The 22,881-nt window shown below is 41.8% G+C and overlaps 1 protein-coding gene across 4 annotated transcripts in view; it reads left to right on the top strand.

The window, feature by feature from the left end:
* Positions 1–22,881, top strand: part of auts2a (activator of transcription and developmental regulator AUTS2 a) — a 1,158,583-nt gene that overhangs the window by 276,874 nt on the left and 858,828 nt on the right. For all 4 annotated transcript variants that reach the window (XM_078548599.1, XM_078548600.1, XM_078548601.1 and 1 more), the window contains exon 3: positions 16,350–16,559. In XM_078548599.1, the coding sequence (XP_078404725.1) occupies positions 16,350–16,559 (210 nt within the window). The remainder of the gene's footprint in view (positions 1–16,349; positions 16,560–22,881) is intronic.

Below are 22,881 nucleotides of genomic sequence, written 5' to 3'. Positions count from 1 at the left end.
CCTCCTGTTCAACGTAAAATTGTGTCAAGGCTTCCAGCATCACCGGAAACAGTGGCCACTGCTGGGACAGGCATCAGTACCTGAGCAGCAGTGATGGAGGAGATCCGGCGTTCAGGTAAGTGGAGTCAGGGCTCACCTGGGGCAGTCAGGCAGGCCCCTGCGAGGGGCAGGGGTTTGATTGTGAGGGTTGTGGGACCAGCTGTTCTCCCACACACCTGTGCGAGCCCACTAGGAGACCGCCAGGCTTTGCTGGGCGGCCTGCCCTGATGGCAAAGTGCCTATCGCCACTGGTAAAATCATTCCAGTCATTTCAAATATTATTAATATTGATAAATATTATATTCAATCTACCTTTGGGTAGGTGCAGGGAGAGACTTTGAAGAATCTTTCATTGGGAACTAAATGGCTAGAAGCCAAGTGGACTAAATATGATGGCCTAGATTTTCCAATTGCAATTCCAACGATAACCCATTTACAATGAATAGGTTACTATCTGTAGCACAATTGGAGAATCTAGACTGATGTATGTAAGGAATGAGTTTGCTGGCCTTTTCACATTCCATGGCTTGCTTACTTTTGTTGTTTCCTGATATAATGGTTCCTTATTATGAATAGCATTCTGAATATTGCTTACTGTTAACAAAGGCAACAGCACATTCAAGGTTTAATCTCTTCACCTTGCAGATATTCATGAGCATTTTGTTTCAATTCTAATTGAAGATTTATGTACTTAATGATCCAGTCAGCTGAGGTAAAATATAAGAAATTTTTAATTTTGTTACTTATTCAAATTCTAGCATAACATTCCTTGACTTTCGTTTTTCTGTAGTCATCAGGATCCTGTTGATCTTGTTACGCGTCTGTTGCCCAGTTACATTCATGTCACTACTACTAAATACATGAACTCTAGCTTATTGTCTCATCCTGTCCACAGGTTTCTTTCTTCCGTGCCTTGTCACTACTCTTGCAGGTCATGTGGATTCTTTTGAGTGTGTCTTCAGGCTTTATTTTATAATAATAATAATAAATCTGTTCCATTTGCCCTGCATCAGGCAGAAACTGGAAAAGAAGCAAATTATGCAAACACTCACCAGGGATCATGTGGGCTATTGTTAGGCATTGTATCTGTACACAGCACACACTGACGGAATACTTTATCATCAGTGCAGTTCTGGTATATATCTCGCTGACTGGTTCTTAAATGCACTTCCACTGAATGTTAAGCTCTTAAATTATATGTCCATATCTGTACAGAGAATTAAGTGCCCTTTTTTGTTGTGGAATTTATTCACCCCCAGTCAAAAGGGCACATATGCTTGCATTTTCCTGAGGACAATTTTATGAAACCTGAATTCACCAGTAGGGATGGCATTAACCATCCGCTCACAATCCACCCATGGCTGCTCTTCTCACATTTAATTAGGAAAGAACCACTTAACAGATATAACTGATAACAGGTTATAAATGTATGCATATTGCATACAACGTACTTTCACAATAATTGAGCCCATGCTGATCAGCTCACACAAAGTTTATTGAAAAGTCGCTCCCAAGTTTTAAAGGGATTGGGTGGAGACTTCTGTATTTATCGCCTGGGTGGAGGGCAGTGAGGAATGTTGGACAAGGGGAACGGCAGACATGTTATACACCTTCCAATCATTTAACTGGAGTCTAAATCATGTCGGCTTTGGTGTTTTTGGCCCTCCGCGCTGAAGCTCTCAAGCAGTGGCCCCACTCCGCTTGTCACTTACAGTCCCAGATCCCTTTCTACTGTAAGTCCATGTTTTGTATCAATTATTGTGCTTAAACAAAAAATTAGTCCATGATTTCCCGTTAAATATCGGTCTGTTTTAATAAAATGATGTTTGTATTAATTGGAAGCACGTTGGCCTTATTGAATGTAAGCTGTGACCAAAGTACCCTTTTTTTTGTAGTGTGCAGCAGTTTAAATGAATGAACCATTTTTTGCATGATTGCGTGTGTGTGGTGACTTCAAGAGGCTGACTTGTGCGCAGCCTTCGCGAGAACATTCAGGTGCAGCTTATTGGGTACATTGGCTGTGACCCCTCTACAATTGCTTTTCCTTTATTGTCACATTCTAGTATGGGAGTGACTCAGTAATGGTAAAAAAAGGATTAAAAATTCTCATATGTCTCTCCCCCACTTTCCTCTATTCATGTCATTTAAAAAAAAATTAAACTTAATGCAAAAAGGAATATTTGGTTCTCAATGTTTAGATAGATTTGTTTGACCTTCTATTTATCAATGTTAAACCACTGGACTGGTCAGGCACTGACCTTCTATTTATCAGTGTTAAACCACTGGACTGGTCAGGCACTGAATACTTAAATGAAAAATAAAACAATAGGTGTTGCATGTGGCTAAAGCATGAACCCTGAGAAGGTAATGGACCAGATTTTGCTAATGGTGTAGTTAAAGACACTCACCGTTATTCATGTGTAAATGGTATAGGAACTTAAGACAAGGAGCAGATAGGCGATTAAATAAATGCCAATATCTTAAAGTTGCTATCCAAGCTGTGACACTCTGCCTTCAGGTGAATGAAAATGGCATCTCACTGTCTGCCTCACTGTTGAAATACATTGAATGGCATAAAGTTGCTGTGTTTGCACAGCAGACATCAACATTAACTCGCCACAGAAAGTTAAGTCTTATTGTTTCAAGCATAAGTACCATTTTAACAACAAGACGAAGTGTTAACTATTGCCAATTGGCAATGAAAAGAACTATTACAAGTGTGGAGTTCCGTTCCTTCAATACTAATTGTCATTGGAGATTTTTTAAAAAATTAAAAATGCCACTTTTTGTTTTACTTTCCCTTTGTCACTTCTATCTCTCTCCCTTAAAGCAATCGCTCTTTCCCTCTCTTCTTTTTCAACATTTGATTTGATATTTGATTCACTCACTCAAATTTGCACTTCCTTTTCAGATCTTGTGCTGTTTATTTCTCACTTCTTCAATTTGATTGATTAAGGAGATACATGGCTGGTTGCTCGGGTATTCAACCAGATCCCAGACATCCTGTTTCCTTTGCTGTGCAGTTTCCAGATGCCCTGGTTCACAGTGCGTGCTTTCATTGCCCCCTTTCACGTTATCTGCACTGATATTCTAAGTGTCATGAGAGCGGCTCTCCTCCCCTGACATCCCTTGGGAAAGATAATCGGGGGGAAGACCCTCTAGGAGGAAGCAGTTCAAATTTCATAATGTGACTGTTTGTATACTGGTAGCTATGGATTAAGGTCCATGAGGCCACTCCTGAACCTATTATCCACCCAAGATTTTCTGTGTTCTTTACTAACTGCCCATACTTCGCATCAGCATGGGTCTCCAGTATATTTGCAGCTGTATCTATTGAGCTGTCTTAACTAGTTTGACCTGCATTGTACTCGCTGATAAAACTCACTGATAAAACTCTCGCAACTTGTTGGCCTGAACTTATTTCTGTGCAGCTGAAGAAGATTGGAGTTGTGCATGGCTCTCAGTCCCTGTTGGCCAAGCTTCTGTGCAAGCATTGGGTAAGAATGTCTTTGGCAGCTCTGTGAAAGTGTGTTTGTGCAGATGTACAAACACATGGGAAAAGAAGAATGCAATATAAATAATTTTTAGCCAGGGCACTGGCAGGAAATAAAATTGTTACTGGAAAATGACCAGAGACAATTCAGGATCTCTACCCTGTTTAGGGTGGCCAGTCCTCCCGGGAGAACACCAGATTCGCCATCAATCTCCCAGCTGCTATTTAAAACCAATTCTGGAGATTTTCAAACAATAATTCTGTGATTCCGCCTGTAATTTGGAGTCCCCGACCACTGTCCATTCATGAATGTTGCTAACTGCGTTCGCAGTGGGGCACAGTGTGATGACATAGAACATAACCAACATGACTGCGCACATGTACTGCACTCATGAACGTCACTGCTGCCACTGCCTCTTTCTTTCCTGCCAGCTCTGAGCCTTGAGTCGACCTCGAGAGGGGCCAAGAGAACTCAGAAGGAGCCAGGAGGTAAAGGAGCGAGTGATTGATTAAGCGAAGGGCACTCCCACCTTCGTTTAAAGGAACTCCCTCCCTAACAGCACTGTGGGTGTACCTACAACACATGGACTGCAGTGGTTCAAGAAGGCAGCTCAGCACTACCTTCTTGAGGGCAATTAGAGATGGGCAATAAATGCTGGCGTCCTCATCCCGTGAAAGAATGTTTAAAAAAAAACTGTCTGAACTTTCAACTGCTCCTGACTGGAAAATCCATAGCACTAGTAAGCAGCCTTGAAAGCTTTACACGCAGCTGAGAGAAAGTCCCAGGACTTGAAGTAAGAGGGAGCGCTGCTGCCTGATTTGCTGCTAAGCTAGTAAAGTTACATTGATTAAAAAGGCCTAAAAGGGTCACTTGGCTTAAAGTAGTGTAATCGGCAAAGCTGCTGAGTTAGCAACTTTTTGTTTGAAAATATGTTCGACTGGGTAACTTGTCAGCACATAGTGATATGGCAGCGACTGAGCAGGAATGACAACCTCGGTCCTGCTTAAAGCCTGGGACTTTCCTGCCCCTGTATGAGTCGTTAAGGCTTCAGTGTGTTACTTCAACCCTGAAGAGGCAGTGGACGGGAGTGTCACTGATTTTTAATGTGGTGTTTGTTTTATTTGTGTTCTTCTCATCTTGGGACTTTGAACACAAATCGCGTCATGCTGCAAGCCAGAATGAAATATTTAAAGACACACCCAAGGTAGTGGTTGCAGGGCAGAGAAAGGAGAAGCAAAAAAGAGAAATAAATGTCAAAAAACTCAGTCTCGGGGAGCAGCCAAGGGAAGTGGGGTGAGATGGTGGGGCGGATGAGAAATTGGGCCAGTGAGGAAATTCACCCGTTTATGTCACACCACTGGCTTTTCATGATGTCACTTCCACCAATGTCTCCCAGAATATGTCCATCCAGAGTTGGCAACCCTCCCCTTGCTGGAAGCCATGGTACATCATATATGGAGCTGATGAGATTACAGATGTAACTTCATTATTACCACATGTCCTGCATTGACAGCAGTGGATTGTTAATACTGCTGGGCAAGGCCAGAGGTTATGGTGATTGTTTGATTTTGTTTTAACCATTCCTCTATAGCTCTTTAAATTTAACTTCTCCTAATCCTCAGTAGGAAAAGGAAACCATTTTCCATTGCTGACCAGCATCATTAGTCTATATGGCTTAGCTTCCTTTCCCTTAAGTATTTTTAGCACAAAATGGTTCTTGGGGAGTTCTCCTGATTATGTGGTGGAACATAAGTATTTTGAAAACTCCAAAGGAAATAATAATTGAGGCTTCTGTTTTTGTTTAGCAAATGATTAAAAAAAGTATTGCAATTTTGTACATCTTGCTGAGTGCACAATTTACCTCATGGCTGCCAGCCACTGGGATCATTGAGTATAACAAGATGACAGGATACATTTAGAACAGCGTTTTGCAGTAGATAGAAAAGGCTATAGATAATAATATGCCAACTTATGATGTCTGATATGTGGAGTTATCCATATTTGATACAGATGTTCAATGTTTTGGGGATACTGCTTACATTTGAGGATTACCAATCTGCACAGATTGGGCAATTATCCCTCTCTACTGTGCCCTTCTCCTGGGGTCCCAGTTTCTTGCTGTTTTTCTCAAACTGAAGTCTGTAGTCCATGCAGTTGCATAGACACTTTCCATGGGGCCTGTGAAATAATACGAGATGGTAGGCAGGATCACAGCAGACCCCATATCAGCAGCGTAGGGGCTGGCTGTCTCACTGAGCATGGGACTGCGCAAGGATAGATAAACTCTGCAGTGAGAAGCAAGCGTCCTCATCTCTGATATCTGTAGGTAAGCACCTATTTTCTTAAAAGCATTATGAAAATATTCTTTACATGCAACACTTCCATATTATGAGTATTATATAGTGTTATAACATAGGTGGGAGGTCAGTGATCAATAACACATTTGAAAAGGGGTCCTGCGACCTAAAAAGTTTGAGAACTGAAACTTTAAGAGATTCAATATTGGTGATTTTTTGAGGAGGCCGGGTGGCAAGGAAAGGGAGGGGACACTTCTTTATTAGAAGAAACTTGTAATATAACCCAGAGTCAATGTAATCTCCTGAACTTGTTTCAGTTGCCTAAATAGGTCAGACAGGAATTCAGACAAGTTGAATCCTGGTGTGCAGCTGTTCATTATTAGTCTTGTTCATATGAAGGGTTTAATTCCGTTGCCATCCCTATTAAGCATTCTATAGATTGATAAGAACTGTGCAAAATGGTATTTAGTGCTAATTAACATCAAATTCAAATCCTCCTTTCCCTAAAGTTAGAGTAATGATCTTAACCTCTTTGGTGCCTGTTGGAAGAAAGGAAGATTTACCTTTCTGTTGTTAACCTGCCTCTCAAACGCTTCAAAGTGCTTTGCATACACTGAATTACTTGGAAACGTAGTGACTGCAGTTATGTAGGCAAATGAAGAAGCTGTTCAGTCAAACAGAGATGGTTGTCAGTAATCAGGTATGTTTTATTATTTTGGATGGGGTGGGAGGTTGTCGGGGCACTGTGAGAACACTCGCTATTCTGCAAATAGATTCTTAAGATTCACCTGTACCAGTGAGACAGGCAGAATGGCTTTGATTTTATCTTTCATTTAAGGGACAACATCTTCAACAATGCAGCATCCCCTCAGTAGTGGCAATTTAGTTCATGTGTTCAAGTCTTGAAATGGGACTTTTACAAGTGTTCAATTGCCTACTTGGGCATTGGTTCTGCTCGGTTCCATTCTAGGAGGAGTTGCACAGCAAATCCGCCATTGTCATCCTGGGGAGCAGACTGCATTGGTGTAAATGTTTTGGGTGACTGTTAAGGGCATCCCGCGGCAGTTTTACCGCAGGGTCTAAGCTGCGGGAATGGAATCATGCACACCAGGTAAAACTTCATGCACAGGGTTTAAAAGTTAGCAAATTGTCACCAGAAATAATTTCCATAAGAAGTCATGTTGAGCATTCCCTGGGCGGGGTGCGGAGGAGAAATTGGGTAGGGCAAATAACAAGCCTGATGTAAAGTCTACCAAGTTTTTGTGTGTGTGTGTGAGATTCCTTTGCCAGATTTTCCTCACTACTGCACTCATTCAATGCTCAAAATCAAGTGGTAAAAACAAACATTTTCTCCATGAACTAATTAAGCCAGACACTTTGAATCATTAAAGAGCTTTCAGAGTTGGAGGTGAAAAATACACTTATAGGATCAATTATTAACAGTGGAAACTAGAAATTATCAATATAGTGGAAACCTCTTAATGGGAACTCTCACCAAAAAGGTCAGTTCTATATCCAAAAGTTTCTTTTAGCAAAACTGTTCCTGCTTTTACGATAATCCTTGATTATTCCAACTGTCTTCTGGCTGGCTTTCCATCCTCTACCCTCTGTAAACTTTAGCTCATCCAAAACTGCTGGCCGGATCCTAACTCAGCAAGTTCCATTCACCCAGCAGCCCTTGCCCTCTGACCTACAATTGCATGGGGTGCCTGAATGCTTTGCTTTAAAGATTGTCATCCTTACTTTTGAATCCCTCCTTGGCCTCGCCCCCCCCCCCACCCCCATTTCTGTAACCTCCTGCAGCCCAACAACCCTCTGAGAACTCCACATTCTTCCAACTCATGGCCTCTTGCCCATCACCACTTCCTTCATCCACCATTGAAAGCCATAACTTCAGCTGGCCGTCTGTGAGCTCTGAAGTTCATTACCTAAACCTCTTCACCTGTGTCTCTTTCTCTCTCTCTCTCTTCCCTCCTTAAAACTTAGACTTTCGACCCAGCATTTTTGTCATCTGTCCTAATGTCATCTCCTGTGAGGCACCTTGCAACATTTATCATACAAAAGGCACCAAATAAATGCAAGCAGTTGTTGGCCCTTGTAGTGGTGGACTATCTTATACAAAATGGTTAACTACTTTTGCAGTGAGTTTGCAGAAAGATCTAAACTGCTCTCTTCAGCTATTTTTGGTTTTAGTCTGTTTTGCAGCAGTCATTCGGTTAAAGTGCAAAGCTCAGTTCTGTTGCTAGCACATAACAACTGTGCTATAAACAAGCAGCTTTTCAGGTACTATATATGACATATATATTACGCTCATTGAGATGAGGGGTGTGAGTAAATGGGGGCTGGAAAACCTCCCCCCTGTTGGTACTTGGCAGGGCAAAGTTCTCTAACTTCAAGTATCCAATAGGTTCAGAACAGAGTAAAGCTCCCTGTGCTGTCCTGAAGTTTCAACCTCAGACGAGAATCAAAAACGAAAACAGAAAATACTGGAAAAGCTCAGCAGGCTTGAAAACATCTGTGGAGAGAGAACCAAAGTTAACTTTTAAGGTTGGTGACCTAACGTTAACTCTGTGTCTCCCTCCACAGATGCTACCAGGCATGCTGAGTATTTCCAGCATCTTCTGCTTTCATTTTATATTTCTAACATCCACAGTACTTTACTCCTACCTCAGAAGACAACCCCTGATCTCCAAGTGTGGATACAGATGAAATGTGTAAATAAGTATTCGGCTTTGATTTATACTGACCTTATTTTGTGGAATTTGTAGCACAGAAACAGGCCATTCATCCCGCCTGGTCTATTCCAGTGTTTATGGTCCACATGAGCCTCCTTCAGTCTTGATGCATTTCACACTATCAGCATATCTTGTTGTTCCTTTCTCCCACATGTACTTAACTAGCTTCCCCCAATTGCATCTGTGTTATTTGCCTCAACTACTCCACGTAGTTGCGAGTTTCACCTTCTGACCATTCCAAGTAAAGAGATTTTACCTGAATTCCTTAATGGATTTATTAGTGATTCTTACATTTATGCCCCCTAGTTTTGGACTTGATAACTTCGTGATTTGAACCACTTAGATCATGGGTTGGATTTTCCCTCCCGAGGCGGGTAGTACGAATCAGGGAATTTCCCAGCTTGCTGCAGCCCCCATGGGAGAAAGCGCCCTGTCAGACCCGATTTCCGCTCCGGGAGGGTGGGTGCAGAATGGATTCGGGCCCACCACCACGGACGCAGATTGGTGATGGCCACAGGGGCTGCTGAGTGCTGAGGCATGCTGCTTAAAAAGCCCTCCTCGATTTTCTGGAACTTTGTCCCAGTTGTTTTCTGAAATTTTAGGCCATTTATCCCTCATACCTCACACCCCATCACTCCCCACCCACCCACTCCCATACCTAGGCATAATAAGACATAGGAGCAGAAACTAGGCCATTCGGCCCATCGAGTCTGCTCCGCCATTCAATCATGGCTGATAAGTTTCTCAACCCTATTCTCCTACCTTCTCCCCGTAACCTTTGATCCCCTTACCAATCAAGAATCTATCTATCTCGGTCTTAAATACACTCAATGACCTGGCCTCCACAGCCTTCTGTGGCAATGAATTCCATAGATTCACCACTCTCTGGCTAAAGAAGTTTCTCCTCATCTCTGTTCTAAAAGGTCTTCCCTTTACTCTGAGGCTGTGCCCTCGGGTCCTAGTCTCTCCTACTAATGGAAGCATCTTCCCCATGTCCACTCTATCCAGGCCTTTCAGTATTCTGTAAGTTTCAATCAGATCCCCCCTCATCCTTCTAAACTCCATCGAGTATAGACCCAGAGTCCTCAAACGTTCCTCATATGTTAAGCCTTTCATTCCTGGGATCATTCTCGTGAACCTCCTCTGGACCCTCTCCAGGGCCAGAACATCCTTCCTGAGATACGGGGCCCAAAATTGCTCACAATATTCTAAATGTGGTCTGACCAGAGCCTTATAAAGCCTCAGCAGCACATCCCTGCTTTTATATTCTAGTCCTCTCGAAATAAATGCCAACATTGCATTTGCCTTCCTAACTACCGACTCAACCTGCAAGTTAACCTTAAGAGAATCCTGGACTAGGACTCCCAATTCCCTTTGCACTCCAGATTTCTGAATTCTCTCCCCATTTAGAAAATAGTCTATGCCTCTATTCTTCCTACCAAAGTGCATGACCTCACACTTCCCCACGTTGTATTCCATCTGCCACTTCTTTGCCCATTCTCTTAACCTATCCAAATCCTTCTGCAGCCTCCCCGCCTCCTCAATACTACCTGTCCCGCCACCTATCTTTGTATCATCTGCAAACTTAGCCAGGATGCCCTCAGTTCCTTCATCTAGATCATTAATGTATAAAGTGAAAAGTTGTGGTCCCAACACTGACCCCTGCGGAACTCCACTAGTCACCGGCCGCCATCCTGAGAAGGACCCCCTTATCCCCACTCTCTGCCTCCTGCCAGACAGCCAATCTTCTATCCATGCTAGTACCTTGCCTCTAACACCATGGGCTCTTATCTTACTGAGCAGCCTCCTGTGCGGCACGCCAACCTATGTCCCCCCCCCATCCACCCCCATGTCAACTTAGTGCCAATTCATAAGCCATGCCCCCACTCACCACCCCTTGCCCTTAAACACTCCATGCCAACTCACCTCGTATCCAGCATGGGCAGACCTCAGGAGCCATTTTGAGATTAAATAAAATAAAGGCCTAAATATTTGTTATGGACTTCATTATATTCAAAAAACAATTCCCATTCATGAAAGCCCATTCAAAATTTTTAAATCTTATCAAGCACTTAATCTATTATAAAAACAAGCAGACTTGTATTCATAACCCCACATCAAAGACAGCTAATCTTTTAATAAACTCTTTGAGCTGTTGTTCGAACTGTGAACGTACAGCTCCCTACTGTGAAAATGATAGGTTGTGGGACACATTGACATATAATGACAATGATAGCCCTTGGGGGAATGCCAACAGCGATTGTAACTGCTGGATCAGATTTCTTTGAACTATCACTGACACAGGCAGCCTATTTTTTTAATTTTTAGAGGACTGGGGATTTAAATAAGTTCACAGCTTGACAGTTGTACAGACCTGATCCGCCCTTCACAAGCATGTATATCCACTCTAAAGAATTAGTGATTCCCTGCAGGTTAAAACCCTTGCTGCAGCAAAATTGGGGTCTGATTGAAATCAGCACTGAGTTCAAACGGCCCTGGTGAATTTGGATTTCCCTCATGTGAGTGATACGTGCCACCATTCCCCTACCGACGAATATGGGACCTGTTTGAAATGGGGACGGAACTTCCAAATCTGGGTTCAGCCACTATTTTTAAAGGTCTGCGGAGTCTCCACGACTCTGTGAAAATCAGGCCCCACATGTTCAAATTATATAAGTTAAAATTATTTGGGTAAAGAGGGAAAATGTTAGGTTTTTTTTAACAGCAGCCCTTTTTTGGGGTCAGGTGCAGCTAGTGGCAGTGTGATAGTTAATTATCCTGATGTTTACCATGAATATTGTCTTCAAATGAATTTTGGTAGTAAGGTTAGTATGAAAAAAATTAGAACATGATTTCACTTCTGTGAAATATGAAATTCATAACATAAATAGTATTATTTTCCACACTGATAATCATTATGGAATGTGGGGGAGGTTGGTCATTTGTACTGAATTAAGGATAGTTTGTGGTTTATTGGCTTCACTTAGACAATGATGTGGGAAGCATGTGGGGGATAACTGGAGGCTTCTAAACCTTTGCGTTTATCAGATTGTAAATGACCTTATCTGTCCAGACTATCGATCCTCCCGTTAAAAGGTGTTCTAATAGCTTTTAAAAAGATATTAAGGAAATACAACATTCTAATATATTGAGTTGATTAGGAGAGTCACAATATGCTGGTGAAATAACTGGCGCAATTGCAAGTATTATAAAAGCTGAAAAACCTCTCTCTCAAGTGGCCCGATTAGGTACTTAATGAGAATGTTTTCTATATAAGGCTTTGTTCTCTCTTGTTACCGCTGCCTATTTGCAGAACGGACATCTTGTTCCATGGGAGCCCAGGGGAATTGGAAAAAAATAGCTGAGTTCACAAAGCAAGTGTAATGGAAAAATTTATGTAATACAATGGAATGCTGTGCTGGTATGTTCAGTACAGGGCACTGGCCTTATGAAAAAATCTTGGATGAGCTTTTTAAAAATTTGAGATGGGCGATAAACCATGTGATCTTTTTCTCATTGTGATCGATGACCATTTCTGGGGTCAATTTTTACTCTTGGCAGCAACACAGCCAGGTCATCTGGGCAGAGTAGCAGAAAGGCTCCGCTTGACTTTAACAACTGAGCCTTGTGAGCATATTGCTTGCTGAGTTCCCAACCAAAATGGCCAAAAAGTCATCTGGAAGCAGCTGTAACAACTCAGGCCACTGCTGGGCACCTATAGGAGAGAGGAGAGAGTAGATCAGAGGGAAAATTGCAGCTGTGGGAGGGGGAGAACACCCAGGCCTGGGGTAGCCTGAGGCTTCCTTGTGCGGACTGGAGGGGTGCACCTCATGGCTGACATGGAAATCTGTAAAAGAATTGATAAATCACGCTATCTTGGGCAGATTCTGGTCAGCTGAAACTGTTCCTCCTCTAAGATTTCAGGTTAAAATAGCAGTCAGTCCCCAAGACATCATCAAAACCCCAGCTGCTTATTTAAAGATGCACCCCCCCACTAGCTTTGGGCAAGTGTCCTTGCTGCCTGCAATTTAAAAAGATCTGAGTGGAAACAGGCTGGGTCAGTCCCCTGCTTCATTTTTATTGCCCAGCAGGCTGGGGGAGTCAAAATCGACCCTAATGTATTGTTTCAAACAAAGTGGTGCCAAAGGTTTTGATGAAAATGGTTTCCATTTTGAAAGGTGAAGCGTTTTTTTCTTCATTGTGAGGAATAAAATAAATGTTAGCGGCTGATTTTTCCATTTGGGATAGGGACCCCAAAGTCAGGATCAAATGCGGGTCCCGACCCCACACCATGTCACCTGATGAGGCTTTTGGTCAATTGGTCAACTAATAGTCAGAGGCCGCACATGCCGCCCATTTAAGGCTGACCAGCAGGCTGCCAACTCTGGAGAGCCAATAGAAGGTTCTCCAGCAGTGAAAGAGCTGCAAGGGAGAGAGAGAGAGAGAGGGTGCCTCAAGATGGCGGTGCCCTCTCAGCATGTTTATAAAAGTGAAAATGGCCACGGTTGTCGGACTGCCTTTTTATAATCCACAAGGCGGGTTGCAGTTCGAGCAGTGGCCATTTTTCAACAGTGGTAGCAGTGGGGTTTTTTTTTAAGCAATGTGGAGCACTGGCGCCTGGCCTGCCGCCAGAGGCCACTCCCTTTCTCTACCCATGTTTCAGCCACTGCAGGGGGCCCACCTGCAGTCTCGGCAGGCAAAAGCCTCAACAACCCCCTCAACTGGCTCAATAGGCTGCCTGCCGCTTGAGAGTTGCTGCTCCAGAACTGGCTCTGCCTCCTGGAAATTGGCTGGGAGTCTGGACTGTGCCGGGGAAATGGCAAACCGACCAGCAATGGGAAACTCCAGGCTGGCCTGCTTCCGTTTCACCATCATCTTGCCACTAAAACCCTGCCTGAGGAAATGTTTAGATATTGTTGGGCTAACAGTTCTGCAATTCATTGTTTCCTGTCTTACACCTCGTGATAACCCATATAAAAGTTCTGATGCAAATTAAAATTATGCAGCACAATTCAACACCTTAGGGTGCACCAAAGCTCTTTACAGCCAATGAAGTACTTTTGAGATGTATTCACTGTTGTAATATAGGAAATGCAAGAGGCAATTTGTGCAAAGCAAGCTCCCACAATCAGCAATGTGATAACATCCAGATAATCTGTTTTACTGATGTTGATTGTGGGATAAACGTTGGCTAGTGCATTGGGGATAACTCTCCTACTCTTTGAAATAGTGCCACAGGATCTTTTACATTCACCCAAGAGAGCAGAGTGGGCCTCATCCAAATGTCTGATCCAACGAACGTCACCTTTGACAGTAGAGCTCTCCCTCAATGCTGTTACCTCAGATTTTTGTGCTCAAGCCTCAGTGACCTGAACCCACAACCTTGTGACTCAAGTGAATGTGCCACCACCTGAGCCACGGTGACATCCCTGGGCCAGCATGGTTAGTTTGCATTGTCCAAGTCTGCAGACAAATTGAAAGTTCAATCTTGCAGAGATGAGCACTGGTGAAATATTTATGCTCTCACATACATACTGTTACAAGTGACAGCCTTTGTTTAATGGTAGCGCTCTCATCCCTGAGTCTGAAGGTCATGATACCAAGGCCCACTTCGGAGACTGTAGCACTTAATCTAGACTGACACTACTGAGCAGCACTGGGGGCTCTTAGAGGTGCAATCTGTAGGATGTGCGTTAAATCGAGGTCCCTTCTACCTTTTCAAGTGGATATAAAAGATCTCATTGCCCTACCTGAAAAAGAGCGGGGGAGTTCTCCTGGAGATAAAAACAAAAAACTACTGTGGATGCTGGAAATCCAAAACAAAAACAGAATTACCTGGAAAAACTCAGCAGGTCTGGCAGCAGACCTGGAGTCCTGGCAAACATTTACTTTTAGCCAACACCATAAAAACAGATTAAATGGTCATTTAACTGTCTAACAACAGTTTGCGGGGCCCCAACTGCTTTGTTTGCTTGCATTACAACAGTGACTGTGCTTCAAAAGTACTTTGTTGGCTGTGAAGCATTTGGGATGTCCTAAGGACGTGAAAGGCACCATATGAACGCAAGTTCTGTTTTCTTTCTTATTCATACATTACAGCACATGCTGTGGTCCCTAACTGTTGTGTTTCACCCCAAACAGCCAACAACAGAATAATACAAGGCATTTAAAACTGAGCACGTGCATGCCAAATAAAAAGGGTTTTGTTCCTTGAACTCTTGAGCCGACAGCAGCTCCCAGTGGAATACATTGCTGAGGGCACAAAAGGTTATGTTGTTAGCATAACTGCATGTGCCTGACGCAGGGCTGCTTTTTTTTGTCTGCTGACACACCACATGATTTTTATTGAGTGTCACCGCGACAGATGTTTTTGTACGCTGCCACCAATGCCTTCACGCTTCAATGCTCTTCCAAAAAAAAAACAGTTGGTTTTGCGCTGTTTCGGAGCTGTTGAACGCAAACTGAAAATAGTAATAAACATACCGAGACTGATGGAGCACTTTCTCTTCCCTCTGGGTTCATGTGACTAAATCTAACCCAAGGGAATTTTGGGTTAAACCCTCTCGCGTTTCTGTCAGCTGTATGAAGCCCAAAGGGAAATGTGTTTGGGCAATTTCAGCCCAGTTCCCAGTGGGAGCGCTTCTACGACACAGAGATTGCACTTAATTTGTCACGAACTGAGCAGCCTTACCCAGACAGTGGAAGTTCATGACTTGTCGTGATTAAAGTTCAGGGGGATTGTTTTGGCTGGGGGAATCGTAGGCTGCAGTCTATCGGGGCCCAGTGGGAAAAGGAGGTGATGGATCCTGTTGGAGGGTTCCCTGAGTGGCCCAACGTTTAGCAGAATGCCTCATCGCCAGAACTTTCAAACAAGCATCCAAGGTGTAACTTGGCTGGTGGTGAGGAGGGTCCTCCCTGTCAGATCCTTCATGCATACCTGGAGTCTCAGCGTCACCGCTGAATAAATGAATTGAGTATATTTTTGCGGCAAAAGACCTTGGTTGCCTGTGACCTGTGTGCTTCACTCCCAGCTTTGAACTGCTGCTGACTTAGCATAATGCGTGTTTCATATATACAGACCTAGGAAGACTCCAGATTCAATCTTTAATTTGTGACAGTCTGAGCTGAAGTCCAGTTGGCCAGTATTCTCACTTCTGATCATCCTTACTTGAAGTGCCTGAGAGCAGAAGTTTGTGGAGGACAGGAAGAGACTTTGCAGCAATGCCCCTGACACCACAATAACCTGTTGTCAGTCACACCTGAATCATGACCAGTTAGGCGAGGGCGATTGGCATCCAAGACATTAGGCCTAATAATGAATAAACATCTTCAGAAAAGGAAGTAAGGCTGGACAAAAAAAAATGCAAGAACAAAAAAAATCTGAGCCAAATACAAATTTAATATACTTTTATCAACAAATCACAAATGCTGTCAAACTCTTGTCACTTACCATTGCAGTAGCTCCTGTTAAACACTGAATTTGCTAGTTTTATGCCTTCCTCATTGTGTTCTATTTGTAATTTAGCATTTTTCTATAATTTCAAGCATGCATCAGCAGGTATTTTCTGATAATTCTACACCAGATCATCAAATTTATAGTACTGGCCATTCAATTATACATCTGAACAACAGCTTGTCACTAGAAGAATTTTTATGAAAATACAAAGCAACCAGATGTGTTTATATTTGATGAATAGTCATGGTTACAATACAATTGGTAGACAAAGCATATTAATATGGTGGTAGTTGACCATTTGATTCATGGAATGTTTTTCTTATTGTAGAAGGACATCGCACTCAAACCCCATGAACGCTTAGAGAAACTTCAGAATCCTCTTGCAAAGAAAAAACGCAATGAACTTCAAAATGGCCTGAGTTTCCATGCCAACAAGAATAGACACAGCTACCGCAATGCAAGTTCTGACAGGGAAAATGACCCCAGCTTGAGTCACAGCCATGGGAAACAGAAGCGTTTCCAGAAGAGGCACAGACAGGTAGGATTGATTCTTCTTCATATAGGACAGAACTGTGAGCATGATATGGAACACTCTAAAGTGGAACTTCAAAAACATTAATTTTTGTTCCACTCTGATTTAGCCAATACATTACATAACGGTTTCCCTAAACACAGAATTGCCAGCTCATTTTTATATTTAAAAAATAGATGATGGAGGCACAAGTGTTTTGAAATGAATCTGTTGTACCTTAAGAATTCAGTCACACTCCACCCCACACAGTTTGTAGAGTTCTTCTCCGAGGTTGTCAAAGATTCAAAGCAAAAAGACTCCAAGCAATCCCAATTCAGTGAAAATGAGTGTGAACTATTGGCCTAGGCTGTCAGTGATTCAGAAACCTCGGTTTGAAGTTGTATGGATGATACACGTGGGAGATGAAGATGTCATTTTGGTTTTAGTGCTGTGGCAAACAGAACAGGAGCTGCAACCAAGTTAATATCAGTTTTGACCCAGCTAATTGTGTTTGCAAAGGATTTTCCAAAGGCAGCACACTTTCACAGCAGTCAGTTGAGCTATTGACTGTACTGTATTCATGAGGCTGCTGCAGCTTTGACTTTAAGGTCAGCTCCATTGATTGAATTCACTGACAATAAGACACTTCAGCAGATCCATTTGTGGCTCCTGGAAATATCAGTTGGTGTTAGCATAGTCACAATGGTCTCAGTTTCTCCACTTCAGCATTTTGCTTAAGGTTCCATGCAGTATAGTGTAATAACCCCAGATGAAGTTGTAAGAATCCTGCTTTGTTCTAACTCTTCAGAAAATCTCATGAGATTCAATAAAAACCTCCCTACTCGCATGCACTTAGTGACCAAAAACGCTAACCCTGTGACCAGTCAACTTGAACTGAGTAGAGAATCAGTAAGTGTGGCGACTTGGGGAAAATATGGAGAGTATCTTTTTCAGAGAGCAAAGCACATTTGTCTGTGTAAGATTAGAGTAAAATCAAGTAGATTTCATGAAAAGAAATCTTTGCATAATATTGCTGAGAATTGATAATCGATCCACTGTTCATCATGAAGATGGTTATGCACTAATTCAATTTCTTAATATTTCTGTCCTCTTTATATGCTCTGATAGTGTGGTTAGGACGTGGCTTAACTCTCCAGTGGTTTGCAATTCAAATGCTGAAAGTAAAGTTCCAGAATACTATCAAGATTCAGTGTTGATGTGTTCATTACTTCCATGGCAGATTAATACTAATACTTTCAGAATGTCAATTGACATTTCTAGTCAAAGCCATATCTTATTGTCATTCCGTTCTAGCACTCTATCTGCAATATTATTGAGGCTATGGTTTATAATTGAGCAGTGAGCGAATGGTGCCAGCAGTTGCATCTTGAAGGTAATGGGTATACAGGAATAGATACTTGTTAATTTGAACTGTGTTCAATAAAGATGAAAGACTGAATTAATAGAGCTCAAGTTATCTGTTTGAACTATGCAGAAAGGAGGTCATACACAGAGAGGGAGGATGGAAGTATAGGATGAGATGAGAGTATTTTGAATAAATGAGTTAACAACCGCTTGAGCAGGCCGAAAACGGAAGTAACAGAGCAAGCCGAAGTGTGGACACAGATCAAATAGATCCTTGGAGGAGGGGGAATTGGGCCTGTCCCTGAAGTAGGCTGAAGTAGAAGTGTATACAATTCGTTGTAGCTTGATGATTTCCACATTGAAAAAAGGCAACACATTTTGTTTGCTTGTTTCATCTGTAAGCATAATTGTTGCCTACTATAGCAACAAATGCTGCTAGCTATGTCATGTTCCATCCACTTCAAGTTAATTAAAGCAATTAAATAGGGTTATTTAAGCCTTTACAAGATTGCTGTGGTGCTTTGTACCTGAACAGAATGATTTTTTTTTTAACCAGAGAATACTCCAATCCAATCAAATTGATTTTCTGAACCTGTCAGTTGGAGACTATATGTCACCAATTCCAATAGTTTTCCTAAGAAAAGTCACCCTTTTCCCACAGTGAGGGGTGGAAATTAGTAATTTGAATGATTTGACACTATGTTTTTAGGGTTTATCTTTAGGACTTATGCCCCCAAAACTTACCTTATACACTATTTGTGAGGGACTTCCTGAGGTTCATGGCCTTAATATTGTTATTAGCTTTCTCTGATGTGAGATCTACACTGGACCTCTTTCCAATGGGCCATCATCTTATTGGGCTGGATTTCACTGTGAAAGTAACAGTGAGGCTAACAGCACTCACCGTTATTTATAATGCAAATTGTACATACCACAGTTAAAAGCAAAAACTTGGAAGTTGCCATGCAAGATGCGAGCTCTTCCATAAGCTGTGTCAAAGCAGCATCTCACCATCTGGCTCACCATTCAAGTGCATTGAATCATGTGAATTTCCTGTGATGACACCATAGTTACAGATTAAGCTCGCCATAAAAAGTTAGGGTTTGCCCATGCCAGTGTAACTATCCATTTGATGGCAAGTCTTAATTACTGCCAAGCAACCTCTCTGGTGCTGAAAATTAACTTTGGAGTGTGGAGATTCACTTTGTCAGCTTTTAATCATTGAAGATTTTATTTAAAAATAGGTTTTAATTTTCTGTCTCTTATCCCTCTTTCACTCTCTATTTTGCTTTCTCCACCTGATTTGACATTGTATTCATTATTCTAACTTGCTGCTTCAGAATCTACACTGCTCATTAACAACCATTGAATCTGATTGATTAAGGAGGTACACAGTTGCTTGCCCTGTTCACACAGGTCCCAGATGACATGTTGAGGGTGCTATGCCTCTTGGAGGTTTTTCTGACACCAACTTGCTGTTCAAAAGTTCATAATAACATTAGAATGTCAATGGGCAAGTACAATTTTAACAAACAGCTGGCTGGCACTATTTGTTCACTGGTCACAGCAAAGTCCAAAATATTCAGTCCGATTTTGTAGTCTTTACAATCAGCCCAAGCATTCTCATATATTGCAGTGTGGAGTTTGCTCCCTCATGTCACAGAATTATTTTGACAATGTTGCTGCCAACAGTATTTGCGGGATGATCCAATTGAATGTAAAACCTTTCAGGAATAAAGATCTGGTATATATTTGCCTCATTGGATAACAGTTGTTTCCTTATTAATGAACTGCTACTGATGATACTTACATTTCTGGGAGAACCGGAAAAAGAGGATGGACAGTGGCTCTGAACATTTCTGTAATGCTATGCTGTTCATGTCTGGAAGTTCAGAGAAAAATAATTTCTACAGATGCTGCGACAGAAACCTTGTGTGCACTTGAAAATGTAAAGGGAAACACAGTTCTTTGAAGGTTAATCTCCAAGCAATTGGCTTCTTTCCCAGCTAAGATAAATACAATACAAGCCAATTATGGGCACCCTGCTAGTGACAATGTTTCCTTTAAAAGGAACACTTAATCAGACACTGAGTAATTCCCCATGTATTGCCCTATTGCTGAATATGAACAATTACATATAGAAAACATTTTGTTCACCTCTTGTGATGTTGGAAAAAGATTGCTGTTGTTTGTTTAATGCAATGGATATTTCGTGCTGTGACTTCTACAAGGACAATGTCGCCCCGTTTGCTTAATTTTGAATTTGTTTCTCATTTACATTTGATAAGTTTTAGCGAAGAAAGTCTGTATTGAAAGCACAAACATAGCCTTCAGGGAGAAGGACGTGCCAACAGAGCGATGGTATGGGTGAGACCAGCTTACATTGTTGCCATAATGAGGACATTAGGAACATAGGACTAGGAACATAGGATTTAGGAGAAGGGGCAAAATCAAAAGTGTTGACAAAAATGCTTCTACGAACTGAAGTCATCTAATGTTCAATTAAACAAAGGAAGGTACCTGGAACAGCTAAAGAGAACTAAGTCCACAATAAGATAAGCTAAAAGGATAATGGAAAGCGAATCGTAGACAATTGTGGAAGTAATGGTAAAAGCTTTTTTCAGTTATGTGAAAAGCCAAGTTCTTGCAGTCTCACAGGGTAAGGTTGAATTATTAAATGAGTACTTTGCATTGGTCTTTAGTCTTGAAGATGATGCCCTACTGTCCGAATTAATTATGTTTTAATAAAACTGATGTTATCAATATGGATGACCATATTGCTTTGGGATTAAGAATCTTAAAATGGATAGGGCAGCCGGTCTAGATGATAACAACCCAAAATCCTTGGAGAGATGGAACAACTGCTGTCAGAGTCCTTTGCCCATATCTTTAAGAGCGTGCTGGATCAGAGAACAATTTAGTCCCCATCTTTAAGATAGAAAATAAGGCAGATCCAAGTAACTATCGGCCCACAAATTTGACATCAGTGATAGGGAAGATGCTTGAGGGAATGAAGAGGAATGCAGTATATGACACTTTGACATATCATAGCTTAAGGAAACAAAAGGTTATGCCCTCCAAATTTGATTGATCTTTGGGAGCATTCACCAAGGTAATGGATGAGTGAAACCCAGCAGACATTTGCTACTCGGGCTTCCTAAAGGCTTTTGGAAGTGAAAAAGAGAAAGTTCTCTGCAAGATCAAAGCCTCTGGTATTAGTGGCGATCTACTGCACTGGATTGAGAACTGGCTGAAAGCCTGTAGGCCTAAAGTGTTTGTGGATGAATTTGTTTAGAGATTGATTACCATTGGTATCCCACAGAGATTAGTGCTAGGACCATTGCCCTTTACTATTTCTGTAATAATCTAGATGTTGATGTTAGGGCAATGACTGGCAGGTTTTTGCATGTGCCAGATCCATAGATGATGCTTGACTACTGCAGACAGTAGTGCTGGGGGGTTGGACAAGTGACTGGCATGCAATGATTAACTCAGAAAGGTGCAGTGTACTGCTTTTGGACAGGAGAAATGATGAATACATGTACACCATTCAGGGAAATGTGCTAAAGCCAGTGAAGAAAGAAAGAGATTTAGCCAATCTAGTGTATAAATATCCAAAGATCCATGAACAATGCTATTCAGTGATAGAGAAAATAGGCTGTTGGGATGCATTTATTGAAGAGGATATTTGATTATGTGGCAAAGCACACTGTTCTGTCCTTGCACACATGCCTTCAGTTATTTTTCAGTTAGAATACTGTGTCCAGTTTGGGTCTCTTCAAATGGTGAGAAGCAGAGATTAGGTGAGGGTGGGGAGGAATTGACTGAGGTCTATAAGACGATTAAGGGAATAGATCACGTAGACAACTTCTTTAAACTAAATAGGTTAAGGGGGACCAGGGGCTACAAGTTATATATGCCAAAACCAGGTTGGATGTTGGAAAGTGATTCCTTTCCCAGAAAAATAGTGGACCTGTGGAAGATGCTACTGGCTGAAGCTGTGGATATAAATTAATTTAATTCTTTTGAGTGAGAGAGAGTGAGAGAGTTAGATAAATTCTAAAAGGAATTTTTAGCTACCATGCCTTTGCACCCCTCATCTAAGTCATTGATGTAAGTTGTAAAATGTTGAGGCACCAGCACAGACCCCTGCATCCGTGGTTAACTAAAGAAGTTAGGGAAAGCACCAAACTTAAGGAAAACGCATATAACCATGCAAAGATGAGTGGCAGGACAGATGATTGGTCAGAATATGAAGAATGGCAGCAAATTACTGAAAAATTAATCAGGAGAAAGAAATTAGAGTATGAGAGGAAGCTAGCTAGAAATGTAAAAACGGATAGCAAGAGTTTCTACAAGTACTTAAACAGGAAAAGAGTAAGTAAAGTGAGTGTTGGTCCTCTAGAGAGTGAGAATAGGGAGTTAATAGTAGATAATAAGGAAATGGCGGATGAAATTAACAAATATTTTGCTTCTTTCTTCACTATAGAGGATATTAAAAAAATTCCAGAAATAGCTGTAAATCAGGGGGTGGAAGGGAGAGAGGAACTTGGTGGAATTACAATCACTAGGGAAGTGGTACTGAGCAAACTGATGGAGCTGTGGGCTGACAAGTCTCTGGGTCCTGATGGACTTCATCCTAAAATCTTAAAAGTAGAGGCCAATAAGGTAATAAATGTGTTGGTGTTAATTTTCCAAAATTTCGTAGACTCTGGAAAGGGTCCATCAGACTGGAAAGTAGCTAATATAACCCTTCTATCTTTCTTCAAGAAAGGAGAGAGGCAGAAAACAGGAACCTATAGGCCAGTTAGCTTGACATTTGTCGTGGGGAAGGTTAGAATTGATCATTAAAGAGGTTATAACTAGGAACTTAGAAAAACTCAAGGTAATTGGGAAGAGTCAGCATGCTTTTGTGAAAGGGAAATCATGTTTAACCATTTATTAGAGTTCTTTGAAGGAGTAACGTGCTGTGAATGAAGGGGTG

This window comes from Cetorhinus maximus, chromosome 9 (genome assembly GCF_964194155.1).
Source record: "Cetorhinus maximus chromosome 9, sCetMax3.hap1.1, whole genome shotgun sequence".
NCBI lineage: Eukaryota > Metazoa > Chordata > Chondrichthyes > Lamniformes > Cetorhinidae > Cetorhinus > Cetorhinus maximus.
The sequence above is the reverse complement of the archived record's forward strand: the minus strand, read 5'-3'. Positions and strand labels throughout refer to the sequence as shown.